At 64.1% G+C, this 24,336-nt stretch overlaps 2 protein-coding genes across 11 annotated transcripts; both read right to left on the bottom strand.

The window, feature by feature from the left end:
• Positions 1-4,631: 4,631 nt before the first annotated feature.
• Positions 4,632-10,341, bottom strand: C1QTNF12 (C1q and TNF related 12). 2 transcript variants are annotated; one of them, XM_004272536.3, is made up of 8 exons: positions 8,436-10,341; positions 6,468-6,584; positions 6,303-6,387; positions 6,054-6,205; positions 5,611-5,719; positions 5,285-5,375; positions 4,971-5,049; positions 4,658-4,839 (listed from the first exon to the last, which is right to left on the bottom strand). In XM_004272536.3, exons 1-8 carry the CDS (start codon positions 8,601-8,603, stop codon positions 4,741-4,743), a joined length of 900 nt encoding a protein of 299 aa, XP_004272584.1. In that variant the 5' UTR covers positions 8,604-10,341; the 3' UTR covers positions 4,658-4,740. The 2 variants fall into 2 exon arrangements, with proteins under 2 accessions (XP_049554944.1, XP_004272584.1); XM_049698987.1 differs by having other exon boundaries at positions 4,632-4,839; positions 5,285-5,719.
• A 136-nt stretch (positions 10,342-10,477) lies between these two features.
• UBE2J2 (ubiquitin conjugating enzyme E2 J2) lies at positions 10,478-24,307 on the bottom strand. 9 transcript variants are annotated; one of them, XR_004484627.1, is made up of 7 exons: positions 20,309-20,439; positions 17,639-17,679; positions 13,599-13,701; positions 13,380-13,518; positions 12,983-13,063; positions 12,002-12,399; positions 10,478-11,508 (listed from the first exon to the last, which is right to left on the bottom strand). XR_004484627.1 is itself a non-coding variant. In XM_004272268.3 (7 exons), the coding sequence occupies exons 2-7, from the start codon at positions 20,437-20,439 to the stop codon at positions 12,115-12,117; spliced, it is 780 nt and encodes a 259-aa protein (XP_004272316.1). In that variant the 5' UTR covers positions 24,119-24,307; the 3' UTR covers positions 11,754-12,114. The 9 variants fall into 9 exon arrangements, 8 of the variants coding, with proteins under 8 accessions (XP_004272316.1, XP_033288532.1, XP_033288530.1 ...); XM_004272268.3 differs by lacking the exon at positions 10,478-11,508 and adding an exon at positions 24,119-24,307 and having other exon boundaries at positions 11,754-12,399; XM_033432641.2 differs by lacking the exon at positions 10,478-11,508 and adding an exon at positions 23,800-24,102 and having other exon boundaries at positions 11,754-12,399.
• Between the last annotated feature and the right edge of the window lie 29 nt (positions 24,308-24,336).

The raw sequence follows: 24,336 nt of genomic DNA, 5'->3' as shown, positions 1-24,336 counted from the left end.
GGACAGAGGTTGACTCTGTCCTCTAAACACCGAACCTCCACGGCCCTGCCGGCGGGACAGGCGCCCAGGGAGGGCCCTCGTCCAGCTCCCACTTCCCACTAACCCAGGGCCTGACCCGGCCCAGTGACCCGAGAAGGAAAAACCCCAGCCCCGGCCCCTCCCTCCTTTGGCATCTGAGGGTCTCGGCGGCCCAGCCCCCGAGGGGGCCCGGCACCCCCGGCTACAGCCGCCCACCCCGTCCCGTGCAGAGTGCCGGGCGGATGGCCAGAGCCAGGCTCGAGCCCGGCCAGCAGTGCTGGGTCACCGTGTCCAGCCCTCTGACTGTGTTCCCAGACGGACCCCAGCCTGCGCCTCCGGCCCCAGAGGCGAGAGCGGGCAGCCTCCACAGTGAAGGCCAGGCCGATCCCGCTGCGGGGCCTGGTGCGGGCGGCGGGGCGGCGGGGCGGCGGGGCAGCAGCAGGGGTTGCTTCTGGAGACGCTTCGCTTCAGAGGCGGAGTTCTGCCCGTGATGCCCCTTCCTGTTCAGTCCCATTCTCACACGCCCGGGTCCCACCAGCCGCCCGGAGGGGCTGCGGGCACAGGTGGCCATCTCTCCTGGCCTGGCCACTGCCCCACTGCCCCAGGTGTGCATGTGACGCCAGCTGTTGCAACACCAATGTCATCGCACCAGAGGAGCCCATGAGTCACTGCCCCACAGCAGGGCTGCACCCAAATCCTCCCGAACAAAGGCCCTTGGTCCCCAGGGCCCCGGCCCCCGCCAGGCCTGCCCGCGTGCACCACAAGACACTCCGGCAGACGCACCGAGGGGCAGGCGCGCTGATGGCGGCACACACAGGCACCGGTGTGGGAGTTGCCAACACCCAGGCGGGCTCCCCAGCCTGTGTCCACCCAGCTCCAGGGCTGGGCCGGGGGAGGCCCCAGGCTGCTGGAGGCGTCAGCTCCTGGGTGAGCTCAGGCACCCCGGGCCGGAGACCCAGCACCTCGATGACCTGGGTCAGGGCCCCGAGGTCATGCAGGGCTTGGAGTGGCCTGAACACGGAGCCCAGAGGGCACGCTGGCCGAGCCCAGTGAGCGAGCGAGGGCCCCCCCGGGTGCAGCCAGGTCCCAGGTCAGAGCGCTGAGTGCAGGCTGGAGGCCTCGGATGAGATAAGGCTCCCTGCTGCCCGCAAGGAGCTTCTGCTCCAGGACAGGGGCCGGGAGCCCCTCTCCCCTCCCCCATCACCCAGAGTCCCCGGCCGTCCGGTGAGTCCAGCTCCAGGCCCTGGGCAGTGGCCCTTCCCCGCCCGGCACCCATGGCTGTGCGGCCACCAGCCCAACTGCCCAGCACGAAAGCCCCCCTGGCTGGACCAGTGCCAAGGACCCTGAGCATGGCTGTTCCTGAGCTCAGGGACCGGCCAGCCAGGGTCTCCAGCCGCCGAGGCCTGGACACCTGCTCTGTATCCACTCCCGAGGGTCCTGGTGATTCGGCTCTGCCGAGAAAGCCCAGGCAGGCCGCAGGGCGGAGAGAGAGGGCACTCAGAGACCCCCACGCGGCATCCAGACACCAGGGACCATGGGAGGCTCCACCTGGACCACAGGGCAGGGCGGAGCTCCCAGAGTCACCACCGCAGCCACCACTGGGGCACGCGGGGTCAGCACGGCGGTCCCAGGTTCGTGCAGACCCAGGGAGAGGTGCACAGCCACACAGAGGACACGTCCACCCAGGTCCCAACGGGCCCCCTGCACTCCCCACACCCACACCCCCTCGGGCCGTTTTGGGTCCTTGGCCCAGGTCACAGGAGTCAGAGGGTCTGGGCTGGCTAAGGACAGGGGCCCCGGTGGGGAGAGGCAGCCCAAGGGGCCCTTGGAGCAGATCCCTGCGCCCAGCCCAGGCCTAGCCTGAGGGGACGAAGTCACACCGAGCTGGGCACCGGCCACAGGCAGCTGCAAAAGGCTGCAGCGGGCCGGCGTGTCCTGGCCACACCCTGAGGGCCTCCCCCTCCCCGGAGCCCCAGCCCAGGCCAGGTGGGCAGCCTGTCCTGCTGGCCTCACCCCTACCCTGTCCCATCCGCAGCCCACAGAGGGGACCAGGGGCCACCCCTGCCCCTGCCAGCTCCTGCGGGGCGGAGTGGGGGGAAGGGAGGGGGCTGGCAGCTGCGCCCGGACCTGAGAGAACTTCAAACTGCCCTGAGCCAGAGACCCACATTCTTGTCTGCACTGAAACTGGACAGCAGGCCGAGGGTGCTGACCTGGCTCTGGCCCAACTTGGACACACCTGCCCCCAGCACCCCAGGGCTGCCTCAGCCTCGGGGCCGGGAGGGGCAGTCAGCAGCAGCCCGGCTGTGGCCGGGGACCAGGGCTTGGGAAGCCAGGGCTGGAGTGCTCCCAGGAGGAAGCGTCCTCCCTCGCGGGAGCCCCCAGCACAGCAAGTCCCCAGGCCCGGCTGCAGGCAGAAGGGTCAGCCAGAGGTTCTGGGAACTGAGCCTAGAAGGGCCAACGGGGTCAGCCCAGCACCTGCCGCTGCTTCAGAGCAGGGCTCGGAGTCAGGACTCAAGCTGAGGCCGCCAGCGCTGTGCTGGCCACCTCAAAGCCCAGCTCCAAACCCAGAGTCCAGGACAGGGAAAAGCCCGTCCCCAGGCCCCCAACCCGGAACCCCCGGTGAGCCCGAGGGGCAAGAGCTGCTACAACCCACCCCAGGAGCCCCTGCTCAGACTGGGTGGGCGTGACTGTAAGGGCCCAGGGCCCAGGGAGCTTAGCAAACACCCCAGTTTGGGTCCAGCTTCAGGAGATGACGGGGCTGAGAGAAAATGCTGCTGCTGGGTCCAGGGCGGGGCCTTTGGGGCCTCACCCTGCACTGGGAGCACAGCCTGCGTCTTTGAGGGCCACCCCAGCTCGTGCCCCTGGACCCGCCTATAGCAGCCACTGCCGCCCACCCCAGCCCCCCATGTCTTTGCTCCAGCTCTCCCAGCGCCAGGGCCCAGCTGGACATGGCACATTCCAAGGGAATTAGAGCTAAGTGGTTAATGACCTCCCATTAGGGGCAGAAACCGGGAGGAAGAAGAGACAGACGGGAAGCGTGGAGTCGGGCGCCGGGTGCGGGCCCTCCGGCCCTGGCCACCTGCCCGCAGAAGCCCTGGGCGGCCGGCTTGTCCGTCCTCTCCATCTCTCTTCTCCTCATCTCCTGTCTCCCGTCTGTCGCCCCAGCAGGGCCTGGCCCCAACCTCTGTCATCACAGCCCCTGGCAGGTCTGGGTGAGGTGAGACCTGCCCCCTCCCGGGCCGGGGGTAGGGTGGGGGGACCGGCCAGTGTTGAAGGACAGTCAGGACAGCCCCGGGGGCGGGGGGGGGGGTCTGGTCCCACCAGTCACCGCCTCAGTGAGCCCTGTACATGGGTGGGAACACAGACTGGTGCCTGCGGCCAAGCTGGGCTCCATACAGCAGTGTCAGGAGGCCTGGGCTCCTCGGCCCACACAGGACCTCGGTGCCGGGGGTGTGGGGGGCGGCCCGCAGCCTCCCCCGACCTCCCAACAGAGACCCCAGTGCGCCACTCACGCCTCCCCCTTGCAGGCGGCGGGAACATCCCTCTCAGACCAGGCCGGCGGCGCCATGAAGCCGAGAACCGCCCCCAGACCCGGGGCCCCTGATGCCACCCGGGGGAGCGGGGAGAGAGGTGGGGACGGGTCAGTGGCCACGCCCGCCGCTGCACGCACTGGTGCCCTCCCGGCACCAGTGCTTTCCTGCCTCATTACCCAGCGGGCTGCAGGGAGGGTCTGGCGGAGCGGCTGGTAACCCACCCCACTCCCCACGCCAACCCGAGCTGGCAGACGGACGCCCGAGCCCCTGCCCTTCCCTGCTCAGCCTTGGAGACGGGTCTCCGGGCCCCCCTGCGGCGGAGCTGATCCCCCACCCCCAAGCCCCAGTCATGGGCGGAGGGGCCAGGTGCGGCCGCCCACCCAGGGCCCAGGTGCCAACCAGCGATGGTATCTCGGCAGCTCTGTAAAGACCCGGACGTCCACAACCAATTTACATTCTTCCGTCTGAGCTTCAGTGGTGCGGGCAGGGGCCGAATCCACAGGACCCACAGGCAGGGCCTCAGCCGCCTGTCCAGGCCACTCTGACCCTGTCGCCGGGGGGGGGGGGGGCAGCCGCCAAGGAGAAGGTGGTGAGAAGTAAGGTCCCTGGGGGAATGAGGGACGCTGAGGACACCCGGGCCGCGGGGACATCGTCCGCGTCTGGAGGGTGTGAGGCCAGCACACCTGTCTGCTCCCCACCAGCCCCACGGGGAGCCCCGCCTCGCCCTCTGCTCCCCGACACGCACTGTGCCACTCACCAGCCTCGAGGTCTCCCAGGCCCTGTGAGTGCCCACGGGCTGCTACCCTCTGAGGCTGGACCGGCCCTGGGCAGGCGGAGGGGTGGTCCCAGGCCATGGGCAGGGCCAAGCGCGCCTGAACAGACACCTGTCCTTGTCATCGAGGTAAACGTGGCCCCTGGCAGGCACAGGGGCCGTGGGGGACGCACCCCAGCTGCCAGGGTGCTCGGCCGGAAGCTCCACCTCCAGGGCCAAGCCCGCGCCCGCACCCATGGGTGTCCTGAGGCCACTCCACGGCTGCTGCTGCCCCCGCCCTCCCCCACCCCTGCTCCTACAACGCCGCAGCGACCAGGCGACAGGAAGGGCTGGGGGCTCTTTATTGCTGTGACCCCAGGTTTACCGGAGGGCAGCGGGGTGAGGGTTGCGGCAGCTGCCCCGCGGCCCGTCGGCCCCTCACGTGCCCAGGAGCAGGCCGGAGAAGCTGGAGCTGCTCTGGACGGTGAGGGCTGCACCGGAGCCATTGTCCACAAAGACGGAGGTGTACTGTCCCGCCTGCAGACACCCACAGTGGACGTCACCACCCACAGGGCCCGGCTGCCGGCCAGGCGACACCCGGCCCGGGCAGCTTGGAGGCCCAGGACTGCCCCCCGCCCCCGCACTGCCCCACCGACCCCCGGCCTCACCTGCAGCTGCAGCAGCCCCTGCACGTGCACCGTGAAGACCCTGCCGCCGCTCTCCAGGCCGGAGATGGCCTCCAGGGACCTGGACGCGGGGCCGCAGGGGTGAGGGCACAGTGGCCGTGGGGTGGGGTGGGGTGGGGTGGGGTGGGCCCCCGCCGGGGTGGGCCCCCCGCCCCCCCGCTGGCGCCCAGAGACTCGCATGCTCCCGCCCCGGTGCTCACTGCAGTTCTCTGTGTTCAGGGAAGCCCCCCTCTGTGGGCAAGATGGTCCCCGTGCCCCTCAGGACGCCCCCACGACCCCCAGGAGGGCCCACTCACGTGTGGCGATGGCACAGGGACTCGATGCAGACCAGCACACGCACTGTGTCCCGGGCCCGCAGCCGGGCCCTGCCCTGCAGCTCCCTGGGGTCTGCGGAGACAGGCCAGGTCTGCAGCACCTTCAGGGAGGACGGAGCAGGGGGGGCAGGGGCTGGGGGGCTTCGGGGCACACTGCAGGTTGGGGAGGGTGGGCGTGAGGACCCGTCCAGCCCCCAAGGGAGTCAGGGTGCGAGCAGGAGACGCCTCTGCAATAGGACCCAGGCCTGGGGCACACCCGGAAGGCCAGCCCCCACGCCCCACATGCACCCTGGCCCGGCCCCGCTCACCCACGTGCAGGCTAGCAAAGAACTGGAAGATGGCGGTGACCGGGGCCGTGAACCGACCGGAGGCCAGGCTCAGGCCAGACCCCCGCAGGAAGGCGCCCTGGGCAGCGGGCTGAAAGGACAGCAGGGGGGTGCGGGCTACAGAGTCTGGACCCTCACCTTCCACACCCAGCCTGGCGGAGGCGCCTGAGACCAACAGCCCCCAGCCCAAAGAGGCCCCAGGTGGGCAAGGCAGAGGGCTGACCCGTGCATCTGCACCCACCCAGGCCTCTGGGCACAGATCGGGGCCCCAAGGACCTCCAGAGGGGAGGGTGTGCCTGCCCCTGACCACCCCGGACCCCACCGCGAGCCTCGGCGGGGCATGCGTGGGCCCGGGGTCGCCCGGCCCTGCTGGGGCCTGAGCACCCACAGTGGAAGCCCCCAGGCTGCCCCCCACGCCCACTCACGGCCTGGAAGCCCTGCAGCTCCACCAGCGTCCTCTTGTCCACCAGCACCGGGCCCTTCAGCCGACAGTGGAAGGCCTCGGACACCAGCCACCTCCCCGTCCCCTCGGGCAGCGGGGGGCCCAGCGGCGCTGAGGACCGACGCTCGGTAGCCTCTGTGGGGACAGGGTGGAGGGGCGGCTCGGCTCAGCTTGGGGTACCCCCAGGGTGACCTCCTGAGCCTTGGGAGAAGAGTGGGCGGGGGGTGCCTACCCTTCAGCATCCCCTGAAACTCCCGGAGCACAGCCTCCTGGGTCACTTCCGCACCGGGGGGTCCTGGGGGGCCAGGGGGGCCTCGCTGTGGGGGAGCAGGAGAAAATGAGGATAGCTGTGGGACCCACAGCCATCCCTATCCTGCGCTTAGACCCCGGGGCTCACCGACTTCTTGTCCTGGCCTCGGCACCGTTTCTTTGAGGCCCCGTCATCGGGGCGCCGGACGAAGTTCAGCCATGTCATGTGGGCATCTGTGAACTCAGGCCCTGAGGCCTCAGGCAGCTGAAGGGTCAGAGGACAGGGCTAGAGTGCTGACCATCAGGCCCCACTGCCCCCTGGGCAGACACAAGGAAGATGGCAACGGGGCACCACAGGCCACCCCCAGGACTCAGGCCAGGGCCTGACGTCCAGGAGCCTCGGGTCTGCTGCTGTGTTGCAGCAACCGTTCCCAAGCAGACGGGCACGCCCGTGTGCACACGGGGCCGGGCCCCACATGTCCTGACAGGGGCCCAGCCCCGGCTGAGAAAGGCAGTGGTGGGCAGGAGTGAGTTCTCCAGAGCCGTGTGAGGCTGGGGGCAGTGGGCAAGGTCCCACTCTGTGCTGGGCATCGGGTGTGCCAGCTGGCAGCCCAGGATCGGACCCTGCAAGCCCCCCTCCTACACCCAGTTTCTGCAGCAGGGCAGCAGGAGAGGCAGGGGCACGCCCAGCCCCAACGTCAGAGAACGCGACAGCGTGCCAGGGGAGGGGCATGTGCCGGGAGCTCGGTCCCTCTCTGCGTCCAGGTCTGTGTGCCGGCCTCACACAGAGGTCCCTGAAGTGGCCAGGAGCGCAGCAGACTCTGGTGTGGCAGGAGAGAGCCACTGCCACGAGGCCAGTGGAGCCCTGGCTACTCCCGGAGAGCCGTCCAGGCAGGCACGAAGAGGGGTCCTGGCCAAGGTCTGGTCCAGCGGTCAGCCTCCAGCGCCAAACACGACGAAGGCCCAGGCTCCCAGGGCAGGCCTTTACCCTGGGGAGCTGGGAGGGGCCCGCCAGGGAAGGGAGAGGAGCCAGGAACTTCCGAACGTTCCGGGTCCTCACTTCTGCTGTCCGCCTGTTCCTCTGGCCGCCTCAGACCCGAGCCATGTTGGAGGACCCGGGGTGGGCAGGTGGGGGAGGAGCCCAGCCCCAGCAGGAAGAGCAGGGCTCCTGACGCCTGGGGAGGGCCGTCTTGTGGCAGGGGTGGCGTGGCCAGGGACACCCCCCTATCTGCCCCCAGACTGCCCTGCCCTGGCTCTGGAGGGGCAGGCCGGGCAGGAACTGTCCCCAAGGACACCTCCCCCAGGAGCCTGGTTCAAGAGTTTGCGTGCCTCTGCCCCAGAACCTGCTGGCAGCCCACTCCCCTGGCAGCAGGGCCCGAGGCGGACTCTCTCCTCGGCCTACCCAGCTGGAAAACGGCGCCTCCGGCTCCAATGGGGCCGCGTGGGCAGAGAGCAGCCGGGGTGGCCGCCACGGAGACGCCCTCGGGAGGCGGGAGGCCAGGATCAAAGGCTCGAGGGCTGGCAGGGGGCCTGGCCCAGCAACTGCCGCTTCACTCCAGCGGCCACCAGGCCTGCGCTGCTGGGGTCAGCTCTAAGATCCCTTCGGGGAGCCCCAGCCCAAGAGGGTGGAACCCTAGGGCTGAGGCAGGTACAAGAAGCTCCTCTCAGAGGGCCGGGGGCCTCCCAGGCCTGGAGCACGTCCCATGCCAGAGGCCGTAAGGGGTGCTGGCTGCCCAGCAGCGCGTCAGGCAGAGGCTAGCCTTGGCCTCACCGGCGGCGGGAGTTGGGGCACCCCGGGTTGCAGCAGGGGCTCTGAACTGGCTGCCCAAAGCACCTCCCCAATTTGCAGTCACACCAAATGGCAGCAGGTTGCTCAGGGCATGATGGTCCCTGGGGCTTCAAAGGGTTCAATGTAGCCCACTGGGAAGCCCCTCCACGCCCCCACCCCTCCCCAGGCCCAGAGAGGGTCCTCGAGGCTTGCCCGATCCACACTGCTGTGGCTGCTGCCCAAAGCCCCCCCCCCCCCACCCAGACGGGGAGAGGAGGCCTGGAGAGTCCAGCAGGCAGAGCCTGCAGCTGGGAGGGAGGCGCCCACGTGCGCCCAGACCCTGCATACCTTGGGGAAGCCCAGTAGCCCCTCGCTGCTGGACGTGGTGGCGTTGGGGGCTGCGGGGTGCTGGCCGGGCTTCCGTGGCCTCTTGGGCTCCCGCCGGGCCCTCACGCCCCCAAGGAGCGTGAGCTGTGGCCAGAGGAGGGCCGCGGCGGCCGCCCAGACCCAGTGCATGTTGGCTGCCGGGTCGGCTGCAGCGGCTCAGTGATGTGAGCCCAGGTGCCTGAAGGCACTCAGAGCCCCGGCGCGGGAGCACAGCCCCGAGGGCTGCCCGGCCACCACTGGTGCATGTCTGCGCAGGATGAGCCTGGCTAGCAAGGGAAGCGGGAGGACACACCCCTGTCCCCACAGGTTCCCTCGTGAGCAGTGCCCTTGCCGCCCGCGCTGCCGCCAAATAAACCCTCCCCTCCTCCCCAGAGCTGGCGGACTCCAAGGGGGAGGGCTCACGGGTGGCCCGGGGCGATGATGGGGGCGGAACCCACACTGCTACTGCCCGAGGGGCGAGGCGGCCTCCACCCCGGCCCCTTCAGGGCGGGGCCCTGAAGCCACGGGCGGGACTCACTCCATCACAGCCCCTCAGCCGCCTCCTACGACCTCTCTCGTCACCACCTCTCCCGGATCCTGACCCCTCTGGCTCCGCTGCAGGGCCCCCACCCTAGGGTCCTGGTGCTGCCACAGGCACTGGCCCCGCTCCCGGGAAGGGCAGGGTCTGGAAGCAGGACAGCCAACCCACCGGGCTCCCAGGCTGTCCCAGCCTTGGTGACCTGGGGTGAGCGGGGCCAGCAGGGGAGACTGGTTGACCTCGGAGGAAAGGTGTGGCACATAGCTGCCCCAGATCCCTTCTGCCCCCTCCTCTTCTTGGGGCACAGGGCCCACCCTTACTGAGGGGCTGCCCTCAACTCAGCCGGGCCCCTTGGGCTCTCCAGTCCCCAGGACTGTCCCCCCAGTAGCTGTGCACAGCCAGACGAGCCAGCAGCAGAGGAGAGCAAGTGACAGTGGGCGGGTCCCCAGGGGGAGCTGGGGCCCTTCCTCACCTCTGGGCTGCAGGCAGCAAGACGGCTGTAGCCAGGTGGCACCCACAGGCTCCAGTGGAGGCCCGGGTGGAGGCTCGATGCTTAAGGCAGGACCCCCACGGCCAGCCACCCCTCGGCTGGTGCAGCCTGGGGCTACGGGCCGTCAGAGCTGTGGCTGGCCGTCAAGGACCTGCTGCCTGCAGCCCAGCCTTGAGGAAGGTGGCACGGCTCACTACCCTGGAGGGCAGCACAGGAGACCCTCATGACACCCCCCCCCCCGCAATTGGCAGACTCCAGCAGGAACAACGGGGAAGGAGACCCCGGCCCCAGGCCATGTCCACAGTCAGCAGCTACAGGCAGACCCGCCCCAGACACAAGCTGGGGGGGACAACGTGAGGAGCATCTGCCCGAGGACACCTGGCCCCTCCCTCCTGGCTCAGGTGGAGGTGGTCACCTCCCAGGACGGCAGCGGCCAGCCCCAGTGACTCCTGAACTCACTGTGGGGGTCGAGTGTCCGGCTGCTGAGCCCAGGTCTCGAGGAGGTCATGGTACAGAAGCCTCCGCTGCGCCATCCCCGCTGGGACCCTCCACGTGACCTGCGGCCAACAGCCAGCCAGGGGGCTGCCAGACAGACCCCTCCTGTCCCAGGCTGGGCACCTGTGTCCTGCTGGCCTGGGCCACGTGGACATGGCAGTTGCGCCAGGCTCCGGCACCAGCCCGTGGGTCCTGTGGGTCCCAGCTCCCCCAGTGAGGCTGGACCAAAGGGAGCCTGCTCGAGGCATCCACGCCTCCCAGCCACAGCCACCGGCTGCCCGCGGGGAGGCTCAGGCCAGCTGCCCGCGACCCGACCATGGACACACCGCCTCCACAGGGGAGGACGGGACCTCGGAGCCCCGGCACAGCCCTCAGCAGGCCGTCTGCCCGCCGCCCGGGGGGAGCCGCAACAGCCTCAGACCGAGACCTCCGAGCTGCGCCTGCCAGGTGACACCCCAAACCTGGGCCTGGGAGAACCTTCTGAGGGAGAGACACAGGCCCAACAGGACAAGGTCATCTTTTATTCGGGGGTCACATCAGACAGCAAGCCGCCACGGGTGCCAGGGGGAGCCTCTGTACAGCACAGATCTGCTCCCACCGCTGACTGAAGTTTTTAAAAGTTGAGATTTCACACACACAAAAGAAAAAACACTTGTCAAGTAATTTCTATTTCCCAAATGTTCCTCCTCCGAAGAACCTCAGGAAACGCGGTGCGTCTGGAAGGGGCACCAACCTCCACAGACGCACCCTCGGGCCAGCAGTGGACGGAGGGAGGCCTGGCAAAGCCGCACCCATCGGGGTCCGGGCCCAGCAGCAAAGCACCACCCCGCCACCGGGGTCCACCGTGGGTCGCAGGACACCCAGCTGCCCACGGGCTACCCAGTGCTGGGCGGAGAGGAACTTGTGGTATACAGACCCCAAGAGCACAAAATTTAGGAACAAAGACAAAATGAAAGACTCTTTTTCACAAGAGCGGGTTGAATACACACAAGCAGTAAATCAAAGAGCAATTTTAAATAAATTGATCAAAAAACAAAGAACGTGAAAGATGCACCAGCGCCGGGCTGCACGCGGCCTCCCTGCCGGCCTCTGGAGCGAGGCCACAGGGTGTCGCGCGGTGGCGCCCGGACACGGCGCCTTCCAAACACCGTGCAGGATGTCATTAGCAGAGACGAGAACAGGGAGACGTCGGCGATCCAGGAGGCGCAGGCCCCAGGTCTGAGACGGCGCCCACCGGCGCTGCCCCTGAACCCGGGTGTCCTTCCCGGGCGGCCAGCCTCTAAGAACTGGCCACGGATCCGCTGTGAAAGGGAATGTGTGAGCCTGTCTCCAGGGCAAACCAAAGAGCTGGACCACGTGTGCGGGAAGCCCCACGTGTGCAGAGCCTGTCCGGCGGGTGGGACCCAGGGGCCCGCTGGGGGGGTCTCCTCCTTCCATTAGCGCAGCCAGTGGGAGCCCGCAGGAAGCCATGGGGGTGAGAGAAAGCCGGCAGCGCGACCGCGCAGGACGCACAGCTCAGCCCCGGTGACAGCCTGTGGTCAGAAAGGAAGCAGATTCTCAACTTCAGCAAAACAGAGCACACGTGCTTTTTCCCAGGAGGAACCTGCTTCATTCTAAGTAAACACAAATGCCAAAGCCCAATCCCCTGACCCACCCATGGCTGTCCCCGGCCAGCGGGCCCCGGGCCACCCTGCCAGGCCCCCAGCCACCCTGCCAGGCCCCCGGCACTGCCTGCCGAGTCAGAGCTCCACACTAAGAACGCACGCAGAGTGTTGGATAGGCATCAAGTTTTATATTTTTAAGTGACCAAATCTAATAAAATGAAAAACAGATTACTAAAATAGATCCAAAAGACAATACAGGAGATAAGCTATAAAACCAAAGCGTGAGGCCCTCTCGTGGACATGGAGCCTCCCAGCCCCCAACGGACGCCAGGGCAGAATGGGGGCTGGGAGTCTCACGTCTCCAAATCCAACTACACACTTTGGTTTGTGTTTTCCTTTTGAAGGTTTTTAAAAAGCTAACCCCAGGAGTCAGGCAGGCCCGCCCAGTGCTCGGCGGCACGTCCAGCCAGCCCACGTCGAGCTCGGGCCCAGCGTCCCTCGTTTCCGACCACCTCTGCTGGTCGTGGCGGCGGCTCACTCCTGCGCTATGCTTCTCAGCACGTACTTGACCGTGTAGGCGAAGGCTGCAAACCCAACTATAACAAACAAGTTCGCCAGGGCACCGCCCAGGAGTCCGTGGTGCCGGTTGGCCTGCTGGAGCCCCGCGAGGTGCGGCCCAGCGCCCGGCGCGTGCCCGTTGAGGAGCGGAAGCCCGTTCTGGCCGTGGTGCGTCTCCCCGTCTGGAACCACGTCTGGTAAGGGGAGAGCCTGGGGTCTGCTACTGAGTTCGTCTTGTGCTCTCTGTTTTTGCTTAATTTCCTAAGACAAAAACAGCAAGAAACAAGGGTTGGTTGAAACAAGCCAGCTCCTTCAGGGCTAGGGAGGGGACCGCGGTCTACCACAGAGACGCTGCAGGGTCGGCGGGCAACGGCTGCACGTTTCGTCCTGACAACTGCCCTCGGAGGCAGTGCCGCTGCGAATCCTGTTCAACAGACGTGGAGGCCACATGACTTGCCAAATCCGCCAAGCCTACGCCTCACGAGCTAGGACCGAGCCAGGTCCGAGCTACTCTGAACCACCAGGGCCCCGACTTGCGTGTGGCTCAGCCTCCTGTTCATGGCCAGGTTGTCTGCTCTGGCACCAAGACCAGCAAGCATCCCTGCCCCTCACCCCTGGCCCCCCAGGACCTCGACAGGCCCAGCGGCCTTCCCCCGACTTCTCCCCGTCTCCAACCCACCATCCAACCCCCAGACCCCGGAGGAGAGGGTCAGGTCTTTGCACCTAAACACCCCCCCACTCCCGGTCTGCAGTACAGGAGCACATGTTCTCTGTGGAAAGTATTGAATCAAAGTGTCCCTGACATGGGGAAAGCAAAACTAATGGCCAACTTTCACTTTCTTACCTCCACGACTTCGGGAAACAATTCACAAAACACTTTGTCTTTTAAATTAAACACTAAACTTTGTGCAGCCAGTTGTCTTTTCTAGAAAGAGAAAAGAAGAAATATCAGCCCGAAGGCTAATTTCAATTCTTTCACGTCTAAACACACACTGACAGACAGTCGAGGGCTGCTGTCTTCTTGGTGTGGAAAGGACTCCACAAGCATGCTCCTCGTGACAAGCTGACGTGTGGTCTCCTAAGGCTGCTCACCTTCCTGCATCATCCACTGATGATGCTAGACCTGACCCCTACTTAAAACGGGAGAGAAATGAAAGCCTGATATCAAGGAGTCGCTGTCCTGACTGGGTACAGCAGCTGTGGAGACCAACCGCACTGCCCCCCTCCCGCCCCCAGCTCACTGTGAAGTCCGAAGTCTCAATGCTGCCCAGGGTGGGGCCCTTCTCCACCATGAAGCTCAGGAGCCCCGTCAGGATGGTGGAGACGGACCAGGCCGGGTTCCACGTGTCTGGGTGGAAATCCGTGATGGAAAGACACAGCCTGAAGAAAGGGACCCAGTCAGCGGGGTGCACACTCCTCAGGACCCCAGTCCCACTTCAGAAGCACCCTGGACGCCTTACCTTGTGTTGCACTTAAATCTTCCATTAGGAGTTATCATATAAATACTAGGAGGTTTAAAAGGAAATTCTCTGGGAAAAATTAGTTTTCCATGATAATAGCCACCTGTATCAGAACAGAGAAGGAGCCTTGTCATTGTTCAGAGCGCGACAGGCCCTCACTGCCCTCAGGGTCCCGGCCCGGCCCAGCTAGGTGTCCCCACCCGCTACCCACCAGCCGACCATCCCTGGAACACACACATCTCACTGGGGCTCACGACCACCAACCTAGGGGGGGCCCTTACCCCCACTGCCGACTACACGTCCCTCCTCCACCCTCGCGTGCCCCCCTCCCCGAGAGCAGAGCATCAGGACAGAACCTCCAGGCTCCTCGCTGGCCCCACGTCCACCCCCGCGAGTGGCAGCTCTTCCGGTCCCCTCACTGCTGCCCCACCTGCCTCTCCTCCACCAGACCACACCCAGCAGCAGGCAAACGCACCATCATTTCCCCCCCTTAAAAACAAGTAAACAACAAAACTCTGACCCCCCCCCCCGCTCCCCTCCAAGCCCTGCCAGATGCTCCGCCTCCTTTATGTAAAATTCCTGATCTTGAAGTCACCAGACATCCCCGCTGGGCCACGTGACCCCATCTCAGGCCTCACAAACCGTTCCTCAAGGCCCAACCCGAGCCCGGCTCCTTCTGGCATCCTCCCGGCACCTCCAGACCCTCCCCCACTCCAGACCTGCGTACTGACCGTCCCGGCAACACTGCCCCAGACGGGTACAAGATGGAATTCCTGCTTCTTCCCTCAAGCAGCAGCTCCGTCCTCTTAGTTATTCAGACTAAACTCTGGGGGTCCCCTGCTCCCGTATCACACCTACTCCATCAGCAAATCCCAGCAGCCCCACCTTCCCACAGATGCAGCCCCCAAAGCTTGGAGTGACCTCACCGGACCCCTGGCTTCCATCCCTGCCCACCCAGCTCCAGGTCCCACCATCCCGTCCCCACTGGAGGCCTCACCCCCTTGCTCTCAGGGTGGCACCTGGGAGCCTGTTGGAAATGCAGAGCCTTGGGCCCACCCACACCGGCGGGGCAGAACGTGAGTTTCACAGGATTCCCAGAGACGTGTGCGTGTCTGTGCATGTGTGCGTGTACAGCGAGGCTTGGGGTAGCTGCCCTGTCCTCCCACTGGAACTCCCAGCTGTCCCCCCAGCCCTGCAGGTCTCCGCTCCAGCACCCCACCAGGGCAAGGCCTCCCACCGCCTTGTACGGCTGCAGCATCCCAGCTACCTGGTGTGCTCTCGCTTCCACTCTCACTGTCGGGGGTGGAGGGGTGACTGAGACCAGTGTCACCTGCGAGGACAGCTCGGCACACAGACAAGCCCACCAGCAAGGGACTAACTCTAGAAGCGACGCTGAAGCACACCTGCAACCCACAAGTACTGAGAAAAGCCCAAATGGAAAAAGCGCAGGAGATGGGAACAGGTGCTCGGCCCAGAGAAGACCATGGTGGCGCGGTCGTGACGGGAAGCAGTGGGCTCACACCACAGGAACACTGTCCGTCTCGTTCAGTCGGGGGCGGGGGGTGGGGGGTGGCAACCCCGCCTGGCTGATCCAGAGGGGACCCGTCGGCACCACCCGCCAGTCCCCAGAGGGAAGGGCTCCAGGCGCGGCCGAGCACAGCGAGGGGCTCAGGCAGAGCCATGAGCAGGGTCCACGGTGGCGGGGCCTGCAGTTCTCCTTGCACCCAGGCGCACACTCCCAACCTCAGAGGGTCCGTCCCGGGCCGGGAGGTGCATCCGAGGGCGTGAAAGGCCCCTGGGCCTCTCCTCCGGCTTCATTCCAAGTGTCCACAGGCACTGAGCCCCGGGACAGACAGACAAGACTGTGAGCACCGGGCCGGGAGGAGGCCTAGGAGAACCGCGCCTGGAACCCCAGGCACCTCCGGCCCCGCCCCACTGACAGAGAAGCTGTGCGGGGCGATCCCTGGGCCCTGCTCCACCCCGGGACCCGCCCCGGCCACACCATCCGGTCCACACAAAGACACCGCAGAGTCTCAGAACGAAGCACGGTGACTCCCCCAGTTTTATGATTTTAAAAAACTATGTTAGCTATTCTAGGTCCTTCGCCTTTCCATAAGTTTTAGAAGCAGTTTTTGAATAAGCCTGTGCTCACCTACAAAAACCTGTTAGGGTTTTAATGGGATGCTGTAAAACCTCTAGACACAGATCAACACTCGTGTACTACCGGGAAGCCCACCGGAACTGTGAAACTAGTGTCACAGTTTTGGCACCGGCAGAGCCCAGAGCAAGGACCAGGTCAGCGGGCAACCGACACGGAGCCAGACAGACGTGGACGTGGGAGGGAAGGGTCAGAGCATCCGGAAGTCAGAGGAGCAAAGGAGGAGGGAGCCAGAGTCCACACAGGCCCAGACCCTGAGGCCTGAGAGCCATCCACCAGATGCGGCAATTCTGAGGGTCCCTCCGAGACCCTGATGGGAACAGAGTCAGCAGAGGATGGCACTGCAGACAGCAGAGCCCTGAGCTGAGGAGGGGACAGGCATCGGGAGAGGGCACAACAGCAGGTGCTGAGGGGAGAAGGGCAGCGTGTGGGCGGGGTGCAGCGGAGGAGGGGGAGGGCAGCAGGAAAAGCTTTGGTCTCCGAAGGAAAGCTTTACAAGGAGGATGAGGACTTTCCCAGCCTTTAGACCGGGAACAACAGGGACACACAGGAGAACAGATGGGGCAAATGAGAGGAAAAGTGACAAGGTTGGGTCTGGAAAAGGAGAGCCTTTCATCCAGCTCAGAGGGGCTGGGTGGGCGGGGGTCTCCTGCAGTCCCAGCCACCACACCGCTCGCTCGGGGCTGCCCTCTCCTCTCCCTGCCACCTCTACCCTCTGCCCAGGTGTCAGCCTCACTTACGCCACCAACAGTTCTGGCTGGTCCTGGGCTCAGTGTGTGGGGGGCTCTCATCACACAATTAGTAAGCAGTGTTCTCTACTGTACGTTAAACACTAAAACCACAAAGAATAAGAAAACTCTGAAACCAGGCCTAACCCTACTCGCGAGAGAACACTGCTCGTTCTCGGTGTCTGTCCAAGTTCGCTAAAAACGTATCGTGTGTTTCGTAAGCGTTTTAACATGAGCTGTGCAAGCTGTTCTGCAGCCTGTCTTCCGCCCTTTCTCCTGGAACCCCCACGCAAGGCCATCGCCGAGCCCGTTACCCTGTGGTCATGACACATCCACCCTATAGATACGCTTCTGCACACTGTTTCCCTAGGGCAGGTCATCCCCCAACAGGGATTCCTGGGCCACAAGAGTCCCACGAGGCTAGTGACTTGTCTTCCCAACTACCCACAACACTCCTGGGCGTCCAGAGCACCCACACTTCCTCCCCAGTAGCACGGGTCCTCTAGTGGAATCGAATGCACAAGCCCCCAGGAGGAAGACACAAGTGTGCTGCTCCGGCCACCCGAAATCAGGACCCAGGGACTAGAGTGTCCACTTGGCCACGGCTCTGTCCCAGGCTCCACCACCCGGAGGCTGGCGCCAGGCTCCCCTCGGGCCCCTGGAGGCTCACTGACTGACAGCTCCGAGATCTGTCTGCAAACACCAGAGGATGCTGGGTAGCATCACCTGACCACGGCAGGCCCTGCAGCCCCCTACACCTCAGGGTCCTACCCGCACAGGGGCCCGCCCCTCAGCTCAGAGGACTCAGCACAGAGTGAGCACTCAGGAAATGACCCTTCTTTCCTTCAACAATACACATGTTAGTCTTACTTTTCCCGCGTCTGTTCTCTCAGCTCTGATCCCACTGACGTCAGAGGCTGGGTAAATTCGATACTCACAGCAGCCCCTGAAGACGGAGGTACATGGGCAAAACCAAACCGAGCAAACCCCTCTATGACTTGTAGGAAACCAGAAGGGGCTCCACACGCGTGCGGTCTACCTCACGCACATCCAAACCAGAAACAGTGTTATTTACAAATAGGTGTTTCTCAGGCAAGGGCAGCTCTGAACACAGACGCCGCCACTTGTTCCTCTAACTCAGGGCAAAGACTTACCTTCGTAGGGAGTCATCTCAGGGCCTCGGACCACATAGTGCCTGAGGGAGGGAAGAAAATGAGTTGGCTTTGGGGACGGCAAGTTCTCCAAAGTCTGAGTCACTCCAAGGCCAGGGTTTTTAGCGCCCACCCGCAACTAGACGTTCACAGACGCTCAGGAGGGGAGCTGAAGGGTGAACCCGACCAGCTACCCAGCTCCCAGCTCTGCAGCTTCTCCAGCTGCTGGCACGTTAGCCGCTCTGTAACGGGATCAGAGAGGCTGTGTCTCCCAAGTTTTCCACAGAGTACTTCTGTATCCACAACACAATATGCAAAAAGCTAATCCTCTCTAACCGTCAACCGACGATTTAAAAATTAACTTCACGGGCTTCCCTGGTGGCGCAGTGGTTGAGAGTCCGCCTGCCGATGCACGGGACGCGGGTTCGTGCCCCAGTCCGGGAAGATCCCACATGCCGCGGAGCGGCTGGGCCCGTGAGCCATGGCCGCTGAGCCTGCGCGTCCGGAGCCTGTGCTCCGCAACGGGAGAGGCCACAGCAGTGAGAGGCCCGCGTACCGCAAAAAAAAGAAAAAATTAACTTCACAATTTATTCTTGAGACGTACCTGAAATCTGGTATTTTTCAGCATGCCCAAATATCACGCAGTAGCTAACCCGGGAACAGCTGGAGACACGCAGAGGCTGGGTCCCCGGCCCTGACGTCCTGGAAGAACCAGACTCGACCTCAGAGCAGCTGCCCTCCAGCAGGAGGGACAGGGACAGCCCGTGACTGTCACCAAAGTCCTCACACGCAGAGAGCCTCAGTCCAGGAGCACCAGCCGCCATGGACTCTGCTCTCCACGTGAATAAACGAGGCTTCATCTCTACGTCAAGAAGCATTTGAGCTTATGAATTTTTTTTTTTTTTTGGCCGCACCTCTCAGCTAGTGGGATCTTAGTGCCCCGATGAAGGGCTGAAACCTGGGCCCTCAGCAGTGAGAGCGCAGAGTCCTAACCACTGGACCGCCAGGGAAGTCCCTGAGCTAATGAATCTTCAAAGAAGACAGAAAAGCACAAAGAAGAAAGTAGACCTAACCAAAAATACCACACCAGACACACTGAGCACAGGTCAGTAACCGCCCCTTCGGGCACTGCTTCCCACCAGGACGCTGCGACAACCCCTACCCCCTGCTGCCTGATAACGTCTGACTCAAAAAATACTGTCGTCCCGTGTCAGCAGACCAGGAACACACCAAGGAACGTGGCCTTAATTTGTTACTGCTCCCAATTCCTGTGCCCAATCTGAGGACACCGGGAAGGGCCGGTGAGCAGGGCTCTGAGAGCGCCCAGCAGCCCTGGGGCAGCAGAGCAAGGAAGGCTTGGAGGACAGGCATCTTCCAAAAAAACACGCTCTTCTCCCAGCTGAAGCAACAGACACCCACAGCTGAGCAGAAGAGCCCACGCAGCAGGCCTGACACTGCTGTCCTCAGCCAGCGTCTGGGAACTGGATTCCAAGGGGTTCTCATCACCCCAATGCATCTCAACTATTTGTGCAAAAAACGTACTTAATGCTGAAGGGAAGCCTGCTGTCCTGCTGGGAGTCTGGAACACTGGCGGGTACCAGGCAGAGCTGCCCGTGACCCACCCCACTGAAATCCCTGGTGCTCAGTCCCGAAAGGGTTTCCCTGGTGGATACACCTCACAGGGCTTGTCACAGCTGGCCACAGGGGAGGGGAAGCTTGTGTCCGGTCTCCAATGGACTCTGCCCTGCGCCTCTTCCTTTGCAGCGGGTCCTCCTAACGAATGATGGAGCGTAGGACCCGACTCGACTCACATGCAGCAGGGGCCCACACAATGAGGATGTTCCCCTAGACTGCCATGGGACCCATCTGTCCACCTGCCAACTACGTCCTGGGGGCCACGCTTGGTTTTTGTCGTCTGGGGGCAGGGAGAGCTCTGCTGCGACACTGATGCCTCCCCCACATGCCAAGGCCAGTCTCCCCCCTGAGACCCTCTGCCCCACCTGCCAGTGCTGGCCCTTCTCTGCGAGCCAAGGGAGGAACGCAGACCCAGAATCCTCGAACACCTGTCCAACTTGGAAAATGCTTTTTAACTCAGATCTCTTTTCTCTGAATTTCAAAAAAATTTTTAAGTATTTGTTAAGAACAAAACATAACAAGGAGAAAACACTCCTTGATATTTCAGCCCTACACTTTGTCTCTCACAAAATCACCAGCAAACCTGGTAGGAGCAGCTCTTCTACAACACGGCGACAATCACTATGAAATGCATATTCCCAAAACACAGAGCTGGAGCATCAGGACCCGTCCCCCCATTACCAACTCGCCAAAGTAAGACAGGGCGCCTCACAGCACCAAGAAGCAAAGAGCAGAGAAGGAGAGTCTAAACGTGTAGCTTCTCCAACAGCCGTGAGGCCTGCAGGCCCCAAAGCCTCCCCCAGGAAGGACCCTCTCTCTAGCCCCAGCAGGCAGGGGTCAAGGACAGCCCACCACACCCCCAGCTGCTGCCCATCGTGAAGACAACCGGGCAGCGTCCACAGGCCTCACAGTCCACTCACACCTGCCAAGGGTACAGGAGCCCCTTCCCCGCGCCAAGACGGCCCATCCGGCCCACACAGCCCAGCCCGAGAAGCTGGGTGACGGGTGGTGTGGGCGAAGGAGGATGCAGAGCCTTACCACTCAAGGATGTTGGAAGGGAGGGGCTCGGCACAGATGTAAGGCACGGGGTCTTTCTTAATCCGGAGGTAGTCCTGCTTCAGGCGCTGCGTCGCTGTTGTAGGTGCTCTCTTAGCGCTGTTGCTGCTCATCTGTGGAAGACAAAGGTCTATGCTGACGAGGACAGAGGTGTTCCCTGCCGCCCTCCCTACAGGCAGCCTCCGCCACCCAGAGTCAAGGCTCATGGGCCGCGCTGACTTGCCTGAGCCCTCAGACACCCGCGGGCCTCGCGGAGTCCCCTTTCCTGTCTGCCGGCTAGGATCTTCGCTGACACGACATCGTCAGACAGAAAGGTTAAGAAAAACCCTGCAGCCACACGCCTGTTTTCAAAGAACCTCCCCAGGGAGAGAGAGCTCTATCTGCAAGGGTCGCGGGAGGAGGCCCTGACCGCCTGCCACGTGAGCATCTCCCCAGTGCCGTGCTGGGCGGTGCCACTCCCCCGCCACGGCCCACTGATGCCCGCTGTTAAACATTTTCCAGCACACCTACCACTGGCCACAGGTGGGTGGGAGCAACAGAGGAGCAGAGAAAGAGCCTCTTTTTGGGACTGGAGAGAGAGACGGGGACCCCAGAGAGACTCAGGAAGCGGCAGCTGGACAGGCAGAGATAAGGAAGTGTCCTGCGTCCAGGACACATCACTGGGTCACCGCGGCAGGAGCCAAACACAGTGAACAGCGGCCGATGAGGCCAACCAGGGATGCGAGGCCAGGCCATCAAGCGGTGCCCACAAAGATTTTAGGCCCAAACCTTAAGGCACATCAGATCTTCTGTTAGGTCACTCTGGTGGCCCAGCAGAGGATGGATGCGACACCATGGGACATACAGGATGGCACAGGACAGCACTGAAGGCTGGGGACAGGGAAGGAGGGAGCAGGCATCATTCAAGGCAAGAGACCTGAGGGGGCCCTGGGACACCTCAGCTCTGCCCCAGAGGCGGGAGGGCGGGATGGGGACGCGCAAGACAGGGGTCCCCACTCTCACGGGCACCACGACGGCTCCAGCTCGATCCACTTAACCTACCAGAATTTCTCACAACGTAAGGTGCAAAAGCAAAAAAGTTCTACTGCTAAAAATAAAGCGCGAAAGCCACTGGTGTAAAACATGGTGGAGACAGAGAACACACCAGGGTGTGCAGCTCAGGATGGACAGGAGTGTCCAGGCTAGAGGAGAGGCCAACTGGATGGGGGGGCAGTGAGGGAGGAGTCACTCTGCCCGAGTTCCCATCCTGTCCCGCCGACAGTGGCCAGGATCTCCACCTGGAGCCACTCCCCGCACCGGGCCAGCCCCGCCTCACCTCAGCCCGGGGCCTCTGCATGCCCCTTCCCTCCCATCAGCCTCTGCCCACGTCACTGCACCAGAGGCCATGGACTCCTGCCCAGTGGGATCCTCCTCAGAGTAGCCTCCCCACCAGACGACGACCAGGGCTCGCTGTCTCGCTCTGCACCCCCGGGGTACCCGCAGTGGTCCCGCCACACGCATCACAGCGCAGCTCTGCTTCCTACTCTGGGGCCCCTAAACCTCGGATCCCCATTCACCCCCACTCTCCCCAGCCCCACCACACACCCCTGATGCAGGGCCCGCTGCTCTGCCCGTCAGAGACCTCGAGACTTCCGCCCAGCCTCCCGGCTCGCAGTCTCCCTCCATTTCAGTCCATTCTGTTCGCTGAAGTCGGATGACCCTTCTCATCGCACAATTCTGATCGCAGCCCTTCAGGAGGCACCCAGAACTAAGCAAATAAACGTCAACACCTCCACCACCTGCCAAGAGCTCTCCGGAGCAGCCCCAGACCGCCCTCTAGCGCCCGACTCCCAGGGCCCCCGACATGGCCTGAGCCGACCCCGTCCTCATCCCAGCCACACGGCCCCTTCCCGCTCCAGCCTCTACTGGCAGACAACTCGCCGAGGCCCTGGTCAAGCGCCTCCATGCCACCCAGCTCCGCTCCGCACAGGTGCCCGCCAGGCCCCAGCAGACACCACTGGCTGGTGTGCCCTCGCAGGTGGCTAGACCAGCCTGGGGGGAGCACTCCGTCCACAGCACCGCCCCAAAGGCCGGAGAAGCCAAGGGGACCAGGGCGATGTATAGTGACAAACACAGCGACAGTCCAAAAGTAGGGCCACCACCCAGGACTCGTTTCCTTTAACTGCTCGCCGTAAAGTTAACTCTGCCGACACAAACCGGCTCACTGGGTAATTCAGATACAGCCGTGCGGGCCTCAGTCAAGCGGCCAGCTGGGTGCCTCACAGAGGGTAGCGCACGGCCACAGAAAATAAATAAAACAGATCCTGCCCGCCTGGGCACAAATGGACTTTTCTCTCGCTTTTGCTTCCAAAGCCGACTTACAATCCAGCTACCGGGTCCCTCAAAGGAAAGGGCTCCCTCTGCGCAGCGCCCTCAGGCCCCTCCGGGTGACTTCCGGTGAGCCGGCCTCTCCCAATCCGCCCGTGCGCACAGACCAGGCGCCTCCACAGGCCATGAAGCGCTCCTCAAGGGCCCTTCAGGCCACGTCCCCACGGAGAGAGCATGTAAGGCGTGTCACACTGAAGGAAACAGGGCGCAGACGTTCAAAACAGAACAGAACAAGAAACAGGGCCCGTGCACAAAACCGCAGGGCAGAGAAGCTGAAGGCGGGCAGCCCGAGGCAACGGGGGACAGACGTGCCGCCCGCCCCTTTCTCCCGCTCGGCGGCTGAGTGCTCCAGTGACTGTGCGGCACGAGACCTTGGCCTGACCCGCCAGAGGGCACGTGACATACCCGTGCCCGGGACTCGCACGGAATTCTCTCCCTTCACCAGCAGGGTTGCTTCACAGGCCGGACGGAGGCCCGGGGCTGATGGGGGCCGCCCCGCCGCCACTCCCGCACCTGCCAGAGATCGGCGCGGCCAAAGTGTGCGGATGACTGAGCGCCAGTTCTAGGTGCCGAGATCCAACGGTGCCTGCAGACACGCGGGACCTTTCAATCAAGCGAGACCCTTAAGTTCCTCTCCGCGAAAACGAGCCTACACCGAGGGCCTCGCACCTCCAAAGAACAGAGCCGCGACCACCGCCCTCACTAGCTCCGCTCGCCGCCCCCTCCACCGGCTGGAGCCTGACCTCTCTAAGTGTTTCATGCCTGGGCCCGCGTGCGGTCGGGAATGGATGGGAACTAAACATAGACCAACTAAGTGGTACTAACTGGAAAAGGGGCGAGACGCTTACACATGGCCAGACGAGAGAGCGGGCGTGCACAGGCGAGGAGCCGGCCCAGGGCCCACTCCGGCCGCCCGGCGTGGAGCGTCCCACTCTGACCGCCCGGATTTTCTCTCAGTTACCACCCCAAGAGCGTCAACCAGGCACGCTCACTGCTGGGGGGACATAAGGGGCGGTCTGGAGTCCTAACTGCTCGGGGATGAAGCGGCGGCGGGCTAGACGGCAGTCACCCCATCCCAACACGGATTCCCAGAGCAGTTTACGAACCAAGCTCTACGCCGGCCCGTCCTGACGGCAGCCGCAAGTGTGCCACTAACGGGAGGCCTTTCCGTGGGACGCCAACCGTGTAACCACCCGAATCCCCAAGCTAGCCGGAGGAAGAAAGAGCCGGCCCGGAGCCCCGGACGCCCCGCCGTAACCGAAATCGGGTTCCACGCACGGAAGCTCCAGGCCGGGCCCCGCGAGCGCGGAAGGGGCGGGGATGGGCCGTGCGGAGGCCCCGCGCCCCCCGCCCGCCGCTCGGGCCGGCTCCGGCGCGGCGAACGCGCGGCCGAGGCCCCGGCACAGGCCCGCGGCGCGTGCTCACCTCTCCCCGTCGCCGCGCGTGGGCCGCCGCCGCGCTCAGGCTCGCCGTGCTCGAGGCCAGAGCAGGGAGCGAGAGAGTGGGGCCCGCGCCGCAGAGCTGCACCGCGCCAGGACCGAGCCCACCCCGACCGCCGCCGCTACCGCCGCCGCCGCCGCCTCCGCCTCTGCTTCCAAGATGGCCGTTCGCGGGGCGGGGTTATCCACGCTTCCGGTTCCGGG

This window comes from Orcinus orca, chromosome 1 (assembly GCF_937001465.1).
Source record: "Orcinus orca chromosome 1, mOrcOrc1.1, whole genome shotgun sequence".
NCBI lineage: Eukaryota > Metazoa > Chordata > Mammalia > Artiodactyla > Delphinidae > Orcinus > Orcinus orca.
This window is presented reverse-complemented; position numbering and strand designations above follow the sequence as displayed.

Bases quoted from the DNA above. Each gene is read 5' to 3' on its own strand.
- C1QTNF12 (XM_049698987.1), bottom strand. From the start codon at position 8,603: ATGCACTGGGTCTGGGCGGCCGCCGCGGCCCTCCTCTGGCCACAGCTC. The intron at 6,585-8,435 runs GTATGCAGGGTC...CTGACCCTTCAG, and splicing joins GGCTACTGGGCTTCCCCAAG to CTGCCTGAGGCCTCAGGGCC. The intron at 6,206-6,302 runs GTAGGCACCCCC...CTGTCCCCACAG, and splicing joins GTTTCAGGGGATGCTGAAGG to AGGCTACCGAGCGTCGGTCC.
- UBE2J2 (XM_033432637.2), bottom strand. The intron at 17,680-20,308 runs GTAAGGCTCTGC...TCCCTCCCTCAG, and splicing joins CCTTCCAACATCCTTGAGTG to GCACTATGTGGTCCGAGGCC. The intron at 12,400-12,982 runs GTAAGAAAGTGA...TTTTTGTCTTAG, and splicing joins TGTTTCCCGAAGTCGTGGAG to GAAATTAAGCAAAAACAGAG.